Source organism: Nelusetta ayraudi, unplaced genomic scaffold (genome assembly GCF_046127955.1).
Source record: "Nelusetta ayraudi isolate G7.1 ecotype Tasmania unplaced genomic scaffold, CSIRO-AGI_Nayr_v1 ptg000018l, whole genome shotgun sequence".
Lineage (NCBI taxonomy): Eukaryota > Metazoa > Chordata > Actinopteri > Tetraodontiformes > Monacanthidae > Nelusetta > Nelusetta ayraudi.
Genome location: NW_027466068.1, coordinates 3,697,774 through 3,714,046, shown reverse-complemented (window position 1 = coordinate 3,714,046; position 16,273 = coordinate 3,697,774). Strand labels below are relative to the sequence as shown.

The 16,273-nt window shown below is 41.5% G+C and overlaps 4 protein-coding genes across 8 annotated transcripts in view; 3 read left to right on the top strand and 1 right to left on the bottom strand.

Annotated features, from left to right (window-relative positions):
• Positions 1 to 366: 366 nt before the first annotated feature.
• rsrc2 (arginine/serine-rich coiled-coil 2) lies at positions 367 to 5,458 on the top strand. Its single transcript, XM_076025907.1, has 10 exons — positions 367 to 640; positions 1,607 to 1,748; positions 1,955 to 1,995; positions 3,092 to 3,255; positions 3,458 to 3,589; positions 3,698 to 3,814; positions 4,106 to 4,191; positions 4,268 to 4,545; positions 4,779 to 4,868; positions 4,955 to 5,458. Exons 1-10 carry the CDS (start codon positions 635 to 637, stop codon positions 5,138 to 5,140), a joined length of 1,242 nt encoding a protein of 413 aa, XP_075882022.1. The 5' UTR covers positions 367 to 634; the 3' UTR covers positions 5,141 to 5,458.
• On the bottom strand, positions 4,596 to 13,491 carry LOC142887930 (uncharacterized). Its single transcript, XM_076025908.1, has 5 exons — positions 13,384 to 13,491; positions 7,326 to 7,406; positions 7,019 to 7,148; positions 6,728 to 6,861; positions 4,596 to 6,633 (listed from the first exon to the last, which is right to left on the bottom strand). The coding sequence occupies exons 1-5, from the start codon at positions 13,489 to 13,491 to the stop codon at positions 5,863 to 5,865; spliced, it is 1,224 nt and encodes a 407-aa protein (XP_075882023.1). The 3' UTR covers positions 4,596 to 5,862.
• Positions 7,851 to 12,412, top strand: zcchc8 (zinc finger, CCHC domain containing 8). The gene is made up of 14 exons (XM_076025906.1): positions 7,851 to 8,043; positions 8,189 to 8,228; positions 8,313 to 8,387; positions 8,500 to 8,602; positions 8,685 to 8,762; positions 8,843 to 8,946; positions 9,179 to 9,244; positions 9,348 to 9,408; positions 9,499 to 9,635; positions 9,737 to 9,879; positions 9,966 to 10,081; positions 10,243 to 10,329; positions 10,585 to 10,693; positions 10,872 to 12,412. Exons 1-14 carry the CDS (start codon positions 7,866 to 7,868, stop codon positions 12,023 to 12,025), a joined length of 2,451 nt encoding a protein of 816 aa, XP_075882021.1. The 5' UTR covers positions 7,851 to 7,865; the 3' UTR covers positions 12,026 to 12,412.
• The window catches only part of clip1a (CAP-GLY domain containing linker protein 1a), a 27,910-nt gene continuing 25,085 nt past the window's right edge, over positions 13,449 to 16,273 (top strand). For 3 of the 5 annotated variants that reach the window (XM_076025905.1, XM_076025904.1, XM_076025899.1), the window contains exon 1: positions 13,449 to 13,590. The gene's annotated coding sequence lies outside the window, so the exon portion shown is untranslated. Of the gene's footprint in view, positions 13,591 to 13,801; positions 14,503 to 16,273 lie in introns of those variants that run through there. The other 2 variants (XM_076025903.1, XM_076025900.1) reach the window with 2 other exon arrangements.

Sequence of the window (16,273 nt, the reverse complement as noted above, 5' to 3'; positions counted from 1 at the left end):
AACACTAAAGCCCACTCGTCGCCATAACAGAAGTTGTTTCGCTTTGGAATTTGGCGGGTTATTGAAAAATATTTTTTTCCCCCCGAGGTTTTGCCTTTCAGGCACAAGGTCTCGCGGTCTTTTACGCTTAAACCACCCCTAATTCAAGAAGATGGGAAACAATAAGATAAAACACACTTCAAATTTTGACTGTATTAGCTTTACAACATATTAGGTAAAATTAAACTGACGCTACGTCGTTGGGCTGTCAATAAGTGAAGCCTGTCAGATAAAATACTGGGTAAAAAATACACCTTTACTTTACACACTGGCACGGTAAGGGTGCCTCGCGTTGCCAGGTTGGATTGTTTTGCCTACGTTTTTGTTCTCTAAGATTTACGCTACAAATTGAAAAATTGAAGGGACTTTTTACATATTTGGATATTAGTAATTGAATTAAATAGTGTCGAAAAATGTCCAACTCAAGCGACTACTGTCTATTTTGATTTTGAGGGTTTGCCGTCATGTGGTGATTTGGTCAAACTGGCAACTTCAGAACGTCCTGCGAGCCCGACGTCGGTTGCAAAGCACGTAGGTAGTTCTCGCTGAACCAACAGATAGACGTATTGTTCGACAGCTGTGCTTCCGCAGGATTATGTCGGTAAGTAATATTACATATTGATAAGCTGGGTATATGTGAACAAAGCAGCGTGTTAGTGAAAATGTAAGATTTTGTTTCCTATTATGTGGTGATCGCCTTTTCCAAAGATGGCGGTTGCCGTCAGCCAACCCAGCTAATGCTAGCATACAATAGCCCTCAGGAACTTAAATCTCCAACTTAAATCATCCTGGTTTGCTGCGCTAGTATTTTAGTGAGCCGCCACTCCCCTTAAATATAAGGTATCAGAACTGTTGAAACGATGTGTTTATATCACGTTCACTGTCAACTATACCGTACGTCGACATTCATTAACGCTTAGCAACAACTTAGCATAGTTATCATTTGGAAATAAAAGAAAAATGTTGGACGGATGATTGATTTGATTTAATCACCGATGCTTCGAAACATATAACAACACTGGGTATCATTTAGCTCAAGAAAATCCCCTCATAATCGAAACACGATTAGATGTGGTTGGAGCTCAGTTGATAAAACGCCGAATCTAATGTTGCTCCGCTTATATCATCACATGGAATAACTAAAAGGACCGAATATTACAAGGCTCTGAAGACAGCAAAAAAAAAAATATTATGCAGCGTGGGAAGAAAGAAAGAAAATGATACCTCAATAGAGAATAAACTAATAAGAACTAAGTTCACAATGAAACTGACTTTAATTAAAAGGCCATCATTGCGCATCAAGTGTGCAGAGAGACTTTTTGAATACTTGTCCTGGTCAATGAAAACTAATAACAAGCCAATAATAACAACTAAGATGCCAAGGAAAGATAAATCAAAAAATATGTACTATACAGTATGTCAATATTATACCATTCCAGTGTCATGTTTTAGTATGTCATTTGTTAATAGTACAATTCAAATAGTTGGAACACAATTGCTTCAGCATTCAGGACCGTAAGGATTTTCTGTCGATGACTTTTTTTCTCCTTATGTTAAATACTCTTAGGTAAGTGACGAGTCAGTTGACTTACCCAGGACAGTTTCCCCGTCACCTAACAAAAAGAAACACAAAATGGAATCATCAAGATCTCCAAGGAGTTCGAAACACCATCATTCACGCTCAAGGTCACGCTCCAGGGACCGTAAACGTATGTATTCGCCTGCAACGCTGTATGTGCCAGAAATAGAATCAACGTCCACTCTTACATTTTAAGATGTAGTCTGACAGACAGGATAATGCTGTTTCAATTCAAATTGACTTTGAACTTTGGCTTTCCTTTAACACTATATTTTGAATGGTCACAATTGGCCCAATATTTACATGACCTTCTTGTTTCCCCCCCCAACCCCCCAGGGGACAGAAAATACAGAAGGAGTCGCAGCAGGAGCAAAGAGGTAATTGATAAAGAAAATATATTTTCTGTCACTAAAAGCTCATTATTAGGCTTTTTAAGGTCATAGGTTGTAGCACATTGTTACTAAATTCCAAGGTGAGTCAATAAATGAGTTAAGAACAAAAGGCAACATTAGAGATGGGGTAGCTGACATGAAAACGGTGATTTCATGTTTGCTTTCCCCCACCTTGACATGTCTCAGAGGAAACTTTCATCCTTGGATGTTTGTCATTGTTTGTACTTAATGGTCAAACTTAGGTTTTACATTTATTTTTGGTAAAAACATCTGTGTAGATCACATGATAACATTTCTACAATAAATCATACTCAGCGTGCTAATGCACGAAGAGACTGAACTGAAGACCCTGCTGACATAGCAAAATAATATGTCTTCTACGGGGACAGGTAACTATCTACAATTCAAACTTTATTTGTCTCACATATTCATGAGAAAATTGTCATTATTAACTTGTGAATTTCTTCTAGTGAGGGATGGGCATGAACTGATTTCACTTCAACACAGGCGATTGTTTTAAATTCAATTTAATAGAAAAAAAACTTCATCATTATTAAGTATTGCCTAAAGCAGCGAGAATGTGGGCAGCGAAAACCACAATTTCAACATAATACAAAACTTCTAGATGTCTATCGTGTTTGCCGTAATTTATGATTGTGTGTATCTTTAATTTGACGGAAGTAAGTTGAATGCCCATCCCTACTCCTTCCTTTCTGTGGATTCCAGGTAAATGCACTTAGGTAAACTTTAACTATTGTTGATCTGGGAAAAGTTCAGATTCTATATTTTGCACATGCATTATTGTTAAAAGTTGTGTGGTTCCAATTTTTATTTATTACTTGAATTATTTTGGTACTCAGTACATTTAATTCTTCTCCATGACAGAATTAAATTCTGCTAAGCAACAGAAGTGAATTTCAAATCATTTTGAAACCAAAAAGAAATTAAAAAAATTAAATAACTTTTTTAATTAAAAAAAAAAAAAAAAAAAAAATGATTTCATATCTCCTGCCAAAAGCCATGGTACTAACTCTTTTTGTTGCACTATTTTCCTGAAAGAGACAACTTCTTCTTAAAACAGGCACGAAAGAGAGACTCTCAGAAGTCGTCCAAATTACACAGAAAATCAGACGAGCACGAAGACCCAGACAGAGTCTCTGCAGACCGTGGAGATGAGCGACCCAGACACAGAGACCGAAGGTCCTCCAAGGGACGAAGCTCATCCAGGTCACACTCAAGAGAGAGGTTTGTTACTTGAGAACTGCTTCTCTGTCTTAATACTAGATGTGTATTTAATGGAGGTTAAATGATTGGAAATCCATCGTGATCTTTCGTCTGTTGTCATTTTTTTAAAATTTGTTGTGAAATAAGTTTTGTTTATTTCAAAGATAATTTCAAAAGTTGAGCAAAGAATAAATTCAGGCTCTGCCTGTGGCACTGCTTTCAGACGACATCACAGCAAAAGCAGGGACAAACGGCGATCGCGGTCACGTAGCCGGGACAAGAGGAAGAAGCCGAGGTCTCGTTCAGGTTCGAGGACCAAACACCATCATCACAGTAGAAGTCGCAGTAAGAGCAGGTTGGTTTCAAAAAAGCAAAACGGCAACAATTTGTATTTGTGACTTGTCCTCACATCTTTTGCCCATTACATTTGTTCCCTGTAATTTCCTGATATGCTTAATCACAGGGAGCGAAAGAAAAAGGTTGAGAAAGTGCGCAGGAAGAGTCGGAGCAGGACGCCCAGTCCACCTGCCTTCCGGGGCCGAAACACGGCAATGGATGCGCAAGAGGCCCTGGCCAGAAGGCAAGACATTGGCTAATGACTGATTTTAAACTATTCAACAGTAAAGCTAGTCAGTCTCACACATTTCACACATTTCAACCAATCCTGGGTTATCTTTGGTTGTCTTGCGATTTGTGTACATATGAGCATCCTCAGTCCTGATCTCTTTTCAATCACTTTTGTTTCAAATAACATTGTCCAACTTAATTTTTGTCTGTTTGCACCACATTGACAAAAACACTCATAAAGAGAAACAAAACTTGGCATAACTTTGCCAGATTAACAGCAACTTGCAACTTGATTTATTTTCAGGCTGGAGAGAGCCAAGAAGCTTCAGGAGCAGAAGGAAAAGGAAATGTTTGAGAAACAGCAGCAGCAACAGCAGGAGATAGTTGCGGGTGAGGCTGAGGTCCAAGACCTGTTATTTGAATCTGGAGCTCAGACTTTGAATGTCTTTTCTAATTTGTTTCCCAGCTGCTGCTGCTGCCCCCATGGCTGCTGCCGCTGCCGCCGCTGCTGCTGCTGCAGCAGTCACGAGCCCTGGCCTCAACGTGGCAGCGCTCCTCGCCTCTGGTACACAGGTCACTCCTCAGATTGCCATGGCAGCGCAGATGGCAGCTCTTCAAGCAAAGACACTGGCAGAGACTGGCATCGCTGTGCCCAGCTACTATAATCCATCCTCTGTTAACCCTGTAAGGTTTGCCGAGCAGGAGAAAAAGAGGAAAATGTTGTGGCAAGGAAAGAAGGATGGGGTGAGACTGGATTTTGCTGCTTTATGGCAATGTGGTTTTTCTTCAAAAAAAAAAGTGTTTGGACTAAGTGGTTTTGGGCTAAGCTCAAGTTTAAAAGGTACTTTTTTTGATTTTTTTATTTGTGGTTGTCAGAGTTCTGCCTTATTTGTTATGTTATGTGTTATGTTTTTCTAATTTTCATACCATGTTGCAAATAGTGTTACATGTTATCCTGTGTTATCTCTGTTCTGTAGGACAAGTCCCAAACGGCTGAGTTGTGGGAGAAGCTAAATTTTGGAAACAAGGATCAAAACGTTAAATTTCGCAAGCTAATGGGTATTAAGGTAGGCGGAACAAAAGAGTGTGAAACTTAAAAGCCATAACTCTGCCAATATTTTCATTCCCTAACTTGGTTTTTCACGCTTGACAGGGAGCCGACGACGGCGAAGCTTCCAAACCGATCAACGAAGAAGGTATGGAGACTCTTCAGAAGCAGGAGGAGATGTTTCGGAACCTGGACGTTCAGTATGAGATGGCTCGCTCTCAGACGCACACCCAGAGGGGGATGGGCCTCGGCTTTTCCTCCTCATTCTCTCGGAGCATGGATTCCATCTAACGCCAGACCCTGGACGTGTCGGCCACTCATTTGATCACATTGGACCACCAATTCATCGCCAGCCCTCAAGCTTGCATGGATGTTGCTCTAAACCTGTAATTTATTAATAGGCAAACGTCTCGCCTTCTGGGACATTACACCGTCAATGGCCAGATGCTGAGTTTGTCTCAGTGTTCATTTAATCTGTGGACGCCTCATTTTAACTGGTTGGTACTGGTTAAAATAATGTTTGTTTGAACAATGTGGTAGCTTTTTTTTTCTTTTCTTTTTTAAAGAAATCCAAGTGTGTATAATGTGATTAAAAGAACGTGAACTGAACCACCAGACTCAATTGACTTGTTGGAATCGATATGGTGAAAGGCATCACCTTAATTCAATACAACATGACTGATATTTGGGGGGAAATAATGTGGTGGATTGCAATATACTCTCTTTATTCTTGACTGAATAAAGATGTGCTCACCCACCTGCAATTAATCAACCAAATTTATTTATTTTATTTTTTTTGTGATTTGACTGAGTAGCTCTGATGTTGAGAAAGAAAAGTTCCTCAAATGAGAAGATGTGGTCATTGTTTTCCCATTCCAGCATGACAGGTTAACTAAAGAAATATTGGTTTTAAGAATTCAACTTTTATAATCTTGTTAAAGGAAGCTGGGTCAACTAGCGTACATGAATACAAACACGAGTGCGTTGCCTGCTAATATGCCTCTTTTTTATTATTATTTGCAAATGAGACTGGAGTAAAGAACATGTGCGACGCCAGTAATGAGGTTGTGGTTGGCAAACTCAAGAATAAGGAGGAGGATTGGGTACTCCATGTGTCTCTTTTCCAGCTTCTCTTCTCCACTCAGTCCCATCCAGTGAAGCAGGAGTGTTTTCATGGCATCAGGGAACAGTTCTGAAGCCAGATCTTCAGCAGGTGGCAAGTTGCTAATTTGTTCAATATGATGAACTTTAAAACCTTCCACTTTTTGGCTGATTTTGCTGTTGGAGGCATGAAACTGCTGGCCGAGCCACTTTCCAAGATAACTTAACAGGGAACTTGAATAAACACAGCCCCAGTCTTTGGCCTTGAGCAAAGCGAAAACCGTTTCTGTCACATCCTTTTCCTCTAGATTTCCATTTATGCACTGATCAATGTTCTCCAGAAGAATCAGAATAATCTCAGTGTTTTGACAACTTTGATGATTGAAGGAGAGCCTGTCCATCAAGTGTTGGAATTTCTGTTTGATTTTGGTGACAGCCAGTTGGCTTTGCTCTGTTTGCAATGCCTGCTTAGGCAGTGAACAATAATTGTGATCTACTGTGTCAATGTCAGGAAGATCCACTGTCAACATTGTCACATTGCTGTCAAACTGATCCTCAAGCAGAGTCACTTTATTCCCAAAACTGGTTTCTTGCAAGCAGCTGAGAGGTGCATGGTCAACCTGGTCACTGAGGTTGTAGCTCGTTTCCAGGTGATCGTCACTAATCTGAGATTTCCAAACATCCTTCAAAATGAGATACAAAGGTTTATTAAAAATTTGTAAAGAACGTGGAGAAAAAAATATCTTGCGAGGCAAGCTGATGCAAAGTGCACTGTACCTGCAGGTTCTCCAGCACAGCTAACTGCTCTTGCTTACTATGCATTTCAAATGCCACTCGAAAAACTCCTTGAACACTGTAGAACCAGAGGCTATTACTTGCAATAGGAACTTTCAGCCCATGGAACCTGAATGCTGCAACAACAGTGTACAGAAAATTTGAACTCTGCTACACGTTTTAGAATGAAGTGTTATGCATTTTAAACAAACAAAAAAAAAAGTTAAGAGGTTTTGCACAGTTTTGCATTTTATTTTCTCCATTTGTGGATATATCATCCATCAAACATATCACCTGAGGAAAAGTTGACTTTTGTTGCCAGCCCTTTCTTTGCAAATTTGGCGTGGTGTCTGGGATGGTTCTCTGTGCGAATGTCAGTGTTGGAAAAGAGATCCGCTCCTAGGTAAAGAGGGATCACTGGAGTCTGGGGGGGGGGGGGGAGAAGAAAAGAAATACAGTTATCTTTTATCAAATGCACGGAGGGTATACACATCTACGTTTGTATAATTTACATTTATTAAACACATACTTTGAAATTAAGTACACTTAAGTAAAATAAATAAATAAAATAAAACAAGTCATGAAACTGCATGAAACTTACCTTATCGGGACAGTCAGTCAGCCTGAACGATGTCGGATTTACCAGGTAAATAAAGCGAATCTTCCGTGAGCCACCATCCCACTGCGGAAGAGTTAAATTTATAGTCGAACAATTTGACATTATATAAACGAAGAACGCTTCGCATTAAAGCCCACAAAATATCTTCCTTCCAAAAAATACACTGGCACCAAACGTCAACAACACAAGCGCAACTGACTGTGTAACTACAAACTACGTCCTCCACTTAAGCTTCCAGGATAGCAAAACAGTGGCTTTCAGTCTTAAGCCTTACTGTTGCAAGGCTGATATTCGGTACTTTAGACAAAGATAAGTACATACAACGTGATAAAGCCGAGACTAAATTTCATGTTTCGCTTAAACTGCACAAAAATATATGTAAAGGTATATATTTGTATTAGTAGGCGATTTGCAGTTTCCTCGAACGTTTCATTTCCTGTCACGTGATAATGAATCGTCCAATGATTTGATGGAATAATTGATTTGGCGTTGAACTTCCGCTAGTAACAGAGCTAGGTAAAAATGGCTGAAGTCGATTTCGGCGACAGTGAGCTCTTCCAACAATTAGAGGAGCCAGTGACGCCGGTTTCAAAACACATCCGATTTACAGATGATGAGGAAGAGCAGGAGGAGATTGGTCATCTTAGGACCAGGGTGGAGGAGTTCGATGACCATATACAAAGGCTGGTTGAGGAGAATATCCTTTTCGATGTGCACAGTTTGTGCTAGCTCTGTATGACTCGCTAGCTAGCAGCTGCTAGCCACTAAACTTTCGGTTTGTTAACAACGCAAAATGACGTGTTAATGTTACACCACATTTGCACCCTTAACGTGTAGTTAACATAAATGTCTGAGACGTAAACTGAACATCTTGGCGCGACCGAGGTAATTTGGCATGCAAAATGTTACGCACATGAACCTCGCAACCAAACTGCCTAACCCAAGCACTTGACCCTTGTGTTTTCACAGCGACATTACCATTGAGGATGTTAATTTTGACGGACCAGTTCTTCAAATCCTGTATACAAACAGTGCTATTTCAAAGTAAGCTTTTACACGTAGTGTAACCCTCTACTGTGCTGTGTATAATGTTAAACTTATTTTTCGGTTATCTTGATTGTAATTTGTATTTAGCTTTTCCAAATGTCCATTTCAGGCAGTGTCGTCAGGAAATTGAAGATAGCATCTGCAATTTGATTCTGAAGCACCAGAAACCAAGCAATGAAAGAACAAAATCTACTTTTCACATGAAACCTCAGGTACTTGGGGGATATTTTAGAACCTTTTGTTGATATATTTTAAAATGTGCATGAAAACTTAAATTCTCTGTCCTCTTTGGAGAATTCATCTGTTGCAATGGAAGAAGATCCACAGAAGTCTGTCACTAGCGGTGTACGAACAACAACAGAGGCATTTAAAGTGAGTACTCATTGTCTCTACATATATACATACCTGCATACATACATCATTTATAATTTGATTTATTTTATGTGTCTTAGGTGGTTGGGAGTGTCCTGTATTTCACTTCCTTCAGTCTTGACAAACTTGGACAGCCACTGGTAAATGAAAACCCTCAGATGACAGCTGGATGGGAGATTCCAACGTATCTTTACAATGAGATGAACGGTGTAATCTGTCAAGCAAGGGACTTGTATTTCACGTAGTCCGCGTGTTGAGAGCTGCTCTAGACTTTTTTTCTGAGGAAAAAAATGACTTGGTTCAAATTGTTCCTTTTTTCATCATAACCAGCATTTACATTGAACATGCCAAAAGGCTGGAAAATTATCCTGTTGACTTTGCACAGACAAGATAACATTTCCTAAATTTCTGCAAAGCTATCAACAGGTTTTCAACCAGGTCATTGGAACAGATGGACTGGAAATAGAAATGAAAGATAAAAGGTTTGCCTGATTTCCATCCAGTTTATGAGCTGCCCACAACTCTTTTCTCTCAAATGAAATGTTCAAATGTGCTTGTAGCTAATCGGTGATCGGTTACTTTCAGACCCAAATCTTTGTGTTTCAACTGCGGTTTGAGTGGTCATCAGCTGAGGGACTGTCCAAAGGTCAGAACAAAGAGAATTTAACCTGAGGCGGAGTACAACACCAAAATTCTGTCATAACTTGACTCTAACTTTTTATTTGACACTTCTTAGCCCAAAGACATGGCTGCCATCAATGAGAGAAGAAAAGAGTTCAATCAAAACAGCAACCAGACCATGCAGTCTAACCAGCGGTACCATGTTGATGAAGTGGAGGAGCGGTTTGCAAAATACAAGCCAGGGGTCATGAGGCAGGAGCTCTTCATTTAAATATTCATGAGACTCATTTCATTTCATGTTGCAAGATTGCAAAATGCTTTCAGGGTTGTCACAGTTTTGTCCTCTTCATCAGTGAGGATTTGTTGTCGGCTCTGGGAATTGATGGCAACACCCTCCCACCTTTGATTTATCGCATGAGGCAGCTGGGCTACCCACCTGGTTGGCTCAAAGAGGCGGAGATGGAAAACTCTGGCCTTACTATGTATGATGGAAATGGTGTGTAAGAAATGAATCTGATAACCGTCTCCCCAGTTGTACTGAGAATTTTACTACAAAGCCCGTCTGTCTTTTTTGTTTTCTAGTTACAAATGACAGTAATCCATTGGAAAATAACAATCTGCAAAACATCTCTTATGATGTTTCCAAGCTGGTGGATTTCCCAGGGTTCAATGTACCTGCTGCACAAAGAACAAGAGATGTAAGTTTTCTCAAATATTTTATGCTTACTATTTTTGTCTCTTTTTTTTTTCATTTTAAACAGTCATGTTTTGTTTTCCATTATTGATTTAAAATCTATTTGTTTACTTCAATTACTGATAAAAAATATCACATTTTAAAACATGTCTTTTCTCCAACCAGGAGTTCCTGCAGTATGGTTCTGTTCCAATGCAGAGCACTCACATGAAGCAAAATTTTGCAGCTTATCTATCCAACAACTTCCCTCAGGTAATTTCCTAAGTCCCTACGTGGTTCAATGTTGTTTTTCTGTCATGACATGCAGCTCCCTCTAGCACCGTTCTGGATATAGATATAAGTTTGAATACAATTAGCTGATGAGTTCCTCTGCTTATGGTTCCACTGATTTAAACAAAGGCAAAGCGAACTGCCTTAAACAATCTTAATGGATTTTCATAATCACACGTTGTTGCCAATGTTATTGCCAATTTCTATTGATTCTATTCCTCAATCGTGCTCCAACAGCCTGGCGCAACGTGTAACAAGAGACGGCACGAATCGGACTCATCTCCACAGCTTAGGAAGAGGACGCGGCCCAGTCCTAATGGGAGCTCAGACATGGATATTGAATCTGGTTTGTTGCAAACACAATATGATGTCTTTCAAAGGGACCACTAGCTAATCAGTTGTTTGGAAACTGTCCCTGAATGATTTTATATTTAAAACTAAACTAACACACACTCACACAGTTGTTGTGTTGCCAAAATGTGCCTTTATAGTCATGGAAAGTTTGCATTCGTCTCCACCTCCAGACCCAGGGACACCTTACAACCACGACTTCCAGTTCCAGCCACCACTGCCTCCTGGTTCGCCTTGCTTCGCTTCACCACCTCCTCTGCCCCATGGTACTCCACCTGCTACACCCACTCCCCCACCTCTACCTAAGGGCACACCGCCCCCGACACCAACCAACGGCTCCCCAGCTCTGAGAGGGCAGAACTGGGTAGTGGTTGATGAAATGGCTGAGGGAACAGAAGATGACCTGACACTGGAGGAGTTGGAGGAGCAGCAAAGGCTGATTTGGGCAGCTTTAGAAAATGCCGAAACCACCAATAGTGACAGTGGAACACCTGCATTAGGAACCCCAGTCCCCAGCTCTCCAGGTGCGTCCACTCCTGCGCATGTAGACACAGAAGCTGATGAGGCTATGAACACTACGGAAGCTGAGGAGGCCAAAAACACCGTAGAACCCTCAGAAGATAGTACTAGCATCCTCCACCAAGAGTCACAGCCTCCTGACATTTGCTCTGAGGAACCTGGTCCAATGAAAGTTGAGGATGATAGTCCTCAGAGCCCTGAACCTATCAGATCTCAGGAGGACACGCCACAGAGCCCAGGTCCTGCCAAGGCCAAAGAGGACTCGCCACAGAGCCCCGATCCAGTGGCAAGTCAGCAAGGCAGCAGTCTGAGTACGACGCTACCCAGAAACCAGGAAGAGACGCCACAGAGCCCCGATCCAGTGGCAAGTCAGCAAGGCAGCAGTCTGAGTACGACGCTACCCAGAAACCAAGAAGAGACGCCCCAGAGCCCCGATCCAGTCGCAAGTCAGCAAGGCAGCAGTCTGAGTACGACGCTACCCAGAAACCAAGAAGAGACGCCCCAGAGCCCCGATCCAGTCGCAAGTCAGCAAGGCAGCAGTCTGAGTACGACACTACCCAGAAACCAGGAAGAGACCCCCCGGAGCCCCGATCCCAATTTCGAGAATGTGGAAGACGGCTCTTCCCCCCAGCAAGTCACGAAAGTAACAGCAGTCCCTCATCGGACCAACTTTGCTGCGGGAATCGTTCAGTTCGAAGACACCCCAGAGTTCACAGAAGTTGCTGCGGCCACAGGGACGTACCTCAAGATCAGAGACTTACTCAAAAGTTCCCCCAGAAGTTTGGCAAAGAAAAAGCTGACCGAATGAGGATTTTAGATCATTTGCACAGGTTTTGCCATCTTGAGGCGGAGTAGATATACATCCATATTTTCTTCAGGAGCAACTTGCCTTGCCATTCTCATTGGCTGCTGTATCAAGCATGTATTTTAGCTGTTGGCTGATTTTTGTACCAAGCTGAATTTCAACCATGAATCTGTTCTTTCAGTCAACGAGGAGCATTGAGGGATGTCGTGTTAGTGATGGTTAGTTAATTTTTTTTAACCACCTGCTGTCAGTGGTTTTGTAGATTCAGCAGTTGATTGTAAAATATGTAAACTTGTCATTTGTGGGTTAATTCTTTTAAATATGTTTACATTTTTTTATTGTCTCACTTAAAAGTGCTCCAAAATCTGAAAGTAAACATCCCAAACATTGGCTGAAGTTCATTGTTTTGTTTCATGGGAGGAGCTAAATGTGGGTATGGTGGTATTGTGCTCTTTCACATGTCACATGGGATTCCAATAATAAATTCAAATATCATAACCATGCCATATTATAAATGTTAATAGCAAAAATGAAAAAAAAAAAAAGTTTGTTATGCAGTTAAAATGGATTACAAATAGAAAAAAAAAAGTAATTCTGTGACTTCACTGGTATACAATTTTGAGGTAGTGCATTTACATGGACCTTTCTCAATTGGATTTCATGCTCTCATGGGAAGAAGGTTGATTCCTGGACTACCAAAAGTAATTGAATAGATGTGACCGCACCCTTTTTGCACAAGAACCACATTATGTGTTCTCAGTTCACACTGTATGTACCTACTACTGGTACTTGAGAACACACGCATTCAGTACATACTCATCTAAATATACGGACGTGCGCCATGTCTGAATGTGGTGTGGTGAGCTTCCAGGAGCATGGCAACTATTTAACACCTTCCAGTGTTGTGATACTGAAGGATTCTTGACAAATGTATTTTTATGTATAAAAAAAAAATAGCTGGAGAATTTTGAACTCCACATTTAGATGAATTATATTAGAAACATGAATTTGAGTAAATGTTTAATCCATGTGAAATTAAATTTTTTAACTGCATGTATTCTACATTTGTTACATTTAGATCTAATCTCTATATAGATACATGAGACATGAACTTCAGCTTTCAAGAATCCCTTTAAAGTGTTGAAACTGAGTTTTCTTTTCTGAATTTTTTTTTTTTTTTTTTTTTAAATCTAGATATCAGATATTTTAATAATGGTCGAGTTATTAAATAATACTGCAAAGTTAGACACACTAAAGGAACTGTCTTTCAACAAAATACCATTTTCACTTTAATTTACTGGTTATGTTTTAACCAGAAGACCACTTGGCTCTCTTTTATTCAGCGTAGTGTTCCATCTTACTGAATATACCCTCTTTGGTCGGCACCTTCCGTTGACGTTCCTCTCGGCTGTTGGACGGACGGGCGGCTCTCTCACTGGGCAGTGTCTGCCTGGGCTGATCCCACTCATAATAATTCGCGTTGCTTCCTCACCCCGTGTGTAGCCTGCTAGCTGTCTAAATTTTTTTCCCTCCACCGGGAAGACGTGGGCTGTGGAGGTACATATCAGGTCGGTATTCGCGCCGCTTAAACCGCTTGGAGGTCACGTAATCTCACGTAACTTGCTGGTTGTGCCTTCCCAGCCGGAAGCTGGGACGCGCGGCTGAAGTTGAGTGCGAGGTGGCGCAGTCGCTAGTTGAGGTGTTAAGTTAGCTAGGTAGGCTAACGTTAACCAGTTCCTCGCCGGTTTCCCCGGCCACTGGCTTTGCAGTAAAGCCACCCGGGCCTCGCTGCTAGCGTTACTTAGCAACTATAACCACGTCCGCTCGTACCGCGATAACCGTGGTCGCGGTTCGTTCTCACCGGGCAGGTGACGGCGACGCCGCCCGGAACGCCCGACTTTGCACCAGCGTGCCTGCGCCAAATCCGTTTCCACAGCTGATTCGATTGGCGGCATGTTTCGCTGACTCTCAACTTGCAGTGTTCTGTGTGTGGGTGCCCTGCTGGCGATTCGGTGACATTGCTGAGACTTTTGGACTTGAGGGTTTAGCAAGGGACCCGGTGGTGGTGGTGGTGGTCCAGGTCCACCAGCAGGTTTATTAAGACCTTTGAATGTGTTCGAGGTCCTGACGGTGGAACTTGTCACTTGTCGCCGCCAGGAGACGATACTATTTAGCCAGTTGGACAAAGTTTGCCGTCGTGGTCACGTCATATTGGGTTTTTTTTCTTCTTCTTCTCTCTCTCTCTCTCTTTTTTTTTTTTTTTTTTACATGGTTCTCTTTTTCCCTCTCCCCCCGGCGTGCCACCTCATCGACAGCTCTCAGTCCGTTAGCTTCGGCGGAAGGTGTCAAGCCGTGGTAGGCCAAGTGTTCCTCACGCCACAGGGTAACTTCTTCATGTTTTTGACTACGCAGTTACACTATGAAGGGTGTTGGTGCTGCGTCTGTCACACAGTTTCCGACTGATTTACGCGTGTTTAAAGGTATGACTCTGACTGTTGCCATTGGGTGTCTCTGAGGCTGTTTAACTCGTTTAATCCGGCTAATTATCAAGGCAGTACACTTGCGATCTTAAACCAATGGTTGCCTTCCGCTGGTCTTTATTTTATACTTATGGGGAGTCAACTGGTTACAGTAAACGGTCACATTGCTGATCTTTGTCATGTTTAGCAAAGCTGACGATTTCAGCCTCCTTGATTTGGAAACATTGTCCGGGGTTGTACAGAAGTCGCCTTTAGCATAACTCACGTGTTGTATAGCTTGAAGTGGGAACTTGTGCCACATGTTGAAAACCTTGACTGTTATTCAGTGTTTCTGAAGTGTCGATCTAGCCGTTCTCAATTTGCAAGTCACAACAGGCCCTTTTGCAATGTACCATGGTTGAATAATACACTCAACACAACCCCAAACAATCCAGGTTGTTGTAAAAAGGGTTGATGAATCTGTGTGTATTTACTCATGGGAGGTAGGATGCGTGCAGCTGTGGGTGCCTCCCTATGAAGTGTGGTTAACTCTGCAGATGTTTCCTGAAGAGGGAAGAGCAGGGCTTCACTCTGAGGCTGTACAGTGTCCAAGTAGGACTGAAAGGGTGTCTGCTATAATATTGAATTCACACCTCCAGTTTCAGTGAAGTTCAAAAACAATAAATTATAATAACCGAAGTGTGTATTTGGACAAAAAGAAATTGTAATACTTGGACCGTGCAGAAGGTGTTTGGAATGTTTTCATAGTCACTGGTGTAAAAACATTACATGCACCTTATTCACTAACTATTATTAGATAACTGTACTGCACTTGGAGGCTTTGCTCTTCTTATCAACTGCAAAGGCAACTGTTGAAAGATTCTAGGTTAACAGGAGTTCTCAACGGCAACAAAACTGTTTTCATGTCAACATGTGCAGTAATTCTGGAGCGCCGGCTGCCAGCACATCTATTTTTTTTTGCGGTTATTCGCATCAGAATGAAGCTGTACAATATTATTAGGGATAATCTAATCTTGGACAAGCATGTTCTGTCTTAGTTTTACTTTAGAATGGTGAGTTTTACTGAATTTATTCCCCCCTTAATTTTTGCAAAACATTAGCGTTTGGCTTCACTCCAAGCCGCTGATTAGAATGAGAGTCACCGGCTAAAGATTAACATTACTGCAGTGGGAAGTCCTCCAGACTAAGTGGATAATTTTCAGCTGACTGCTTCATCTTTACCAACCAGAGCTGAAAGCTCACATCACAACCCCTTGTCATGCTCACGAGACGGCAACAGTGAATCGTGGCAGAGCTTTGGCTCGTTTGCTCTCGAGTGTTGTCATATTCCCCGCCGATGCAACCTCAATAAAGAAAATGTTTCGCTAAACATGTAAAAGCAGTTGTCAGGAATTAGTGATCGTTTTCTTCTCCGGCCTCCTTTCAATCTGAAGGAACTAATGGGTGTCATTCAAAGAAGCAGCAGGACCAAACTGGAACGCATTTGAACTAGGTCACTGCCCTCTAATGCATTTCTGTTCTGTTGAGAAATATCAAGTAGAAGGTCCAACTCGCTGTCACTTTGCTGACTTTAGAACAGACACTAGTATTTGATATTATTCGTGCTCTCAGAAATCTGAGGCCTGAATGTTTTACTTTGTGAAAGTTTTTTTTTTTTTTTTTGTCGCAAGGTCAGGATTCTTGGGCTGACTCCAAACAGTTTGGCTGAGCAGATGAAAGGTGACACTTGTAACGGTTGAAAAAACAAAAAAAACATCATAGCCTCCATTAA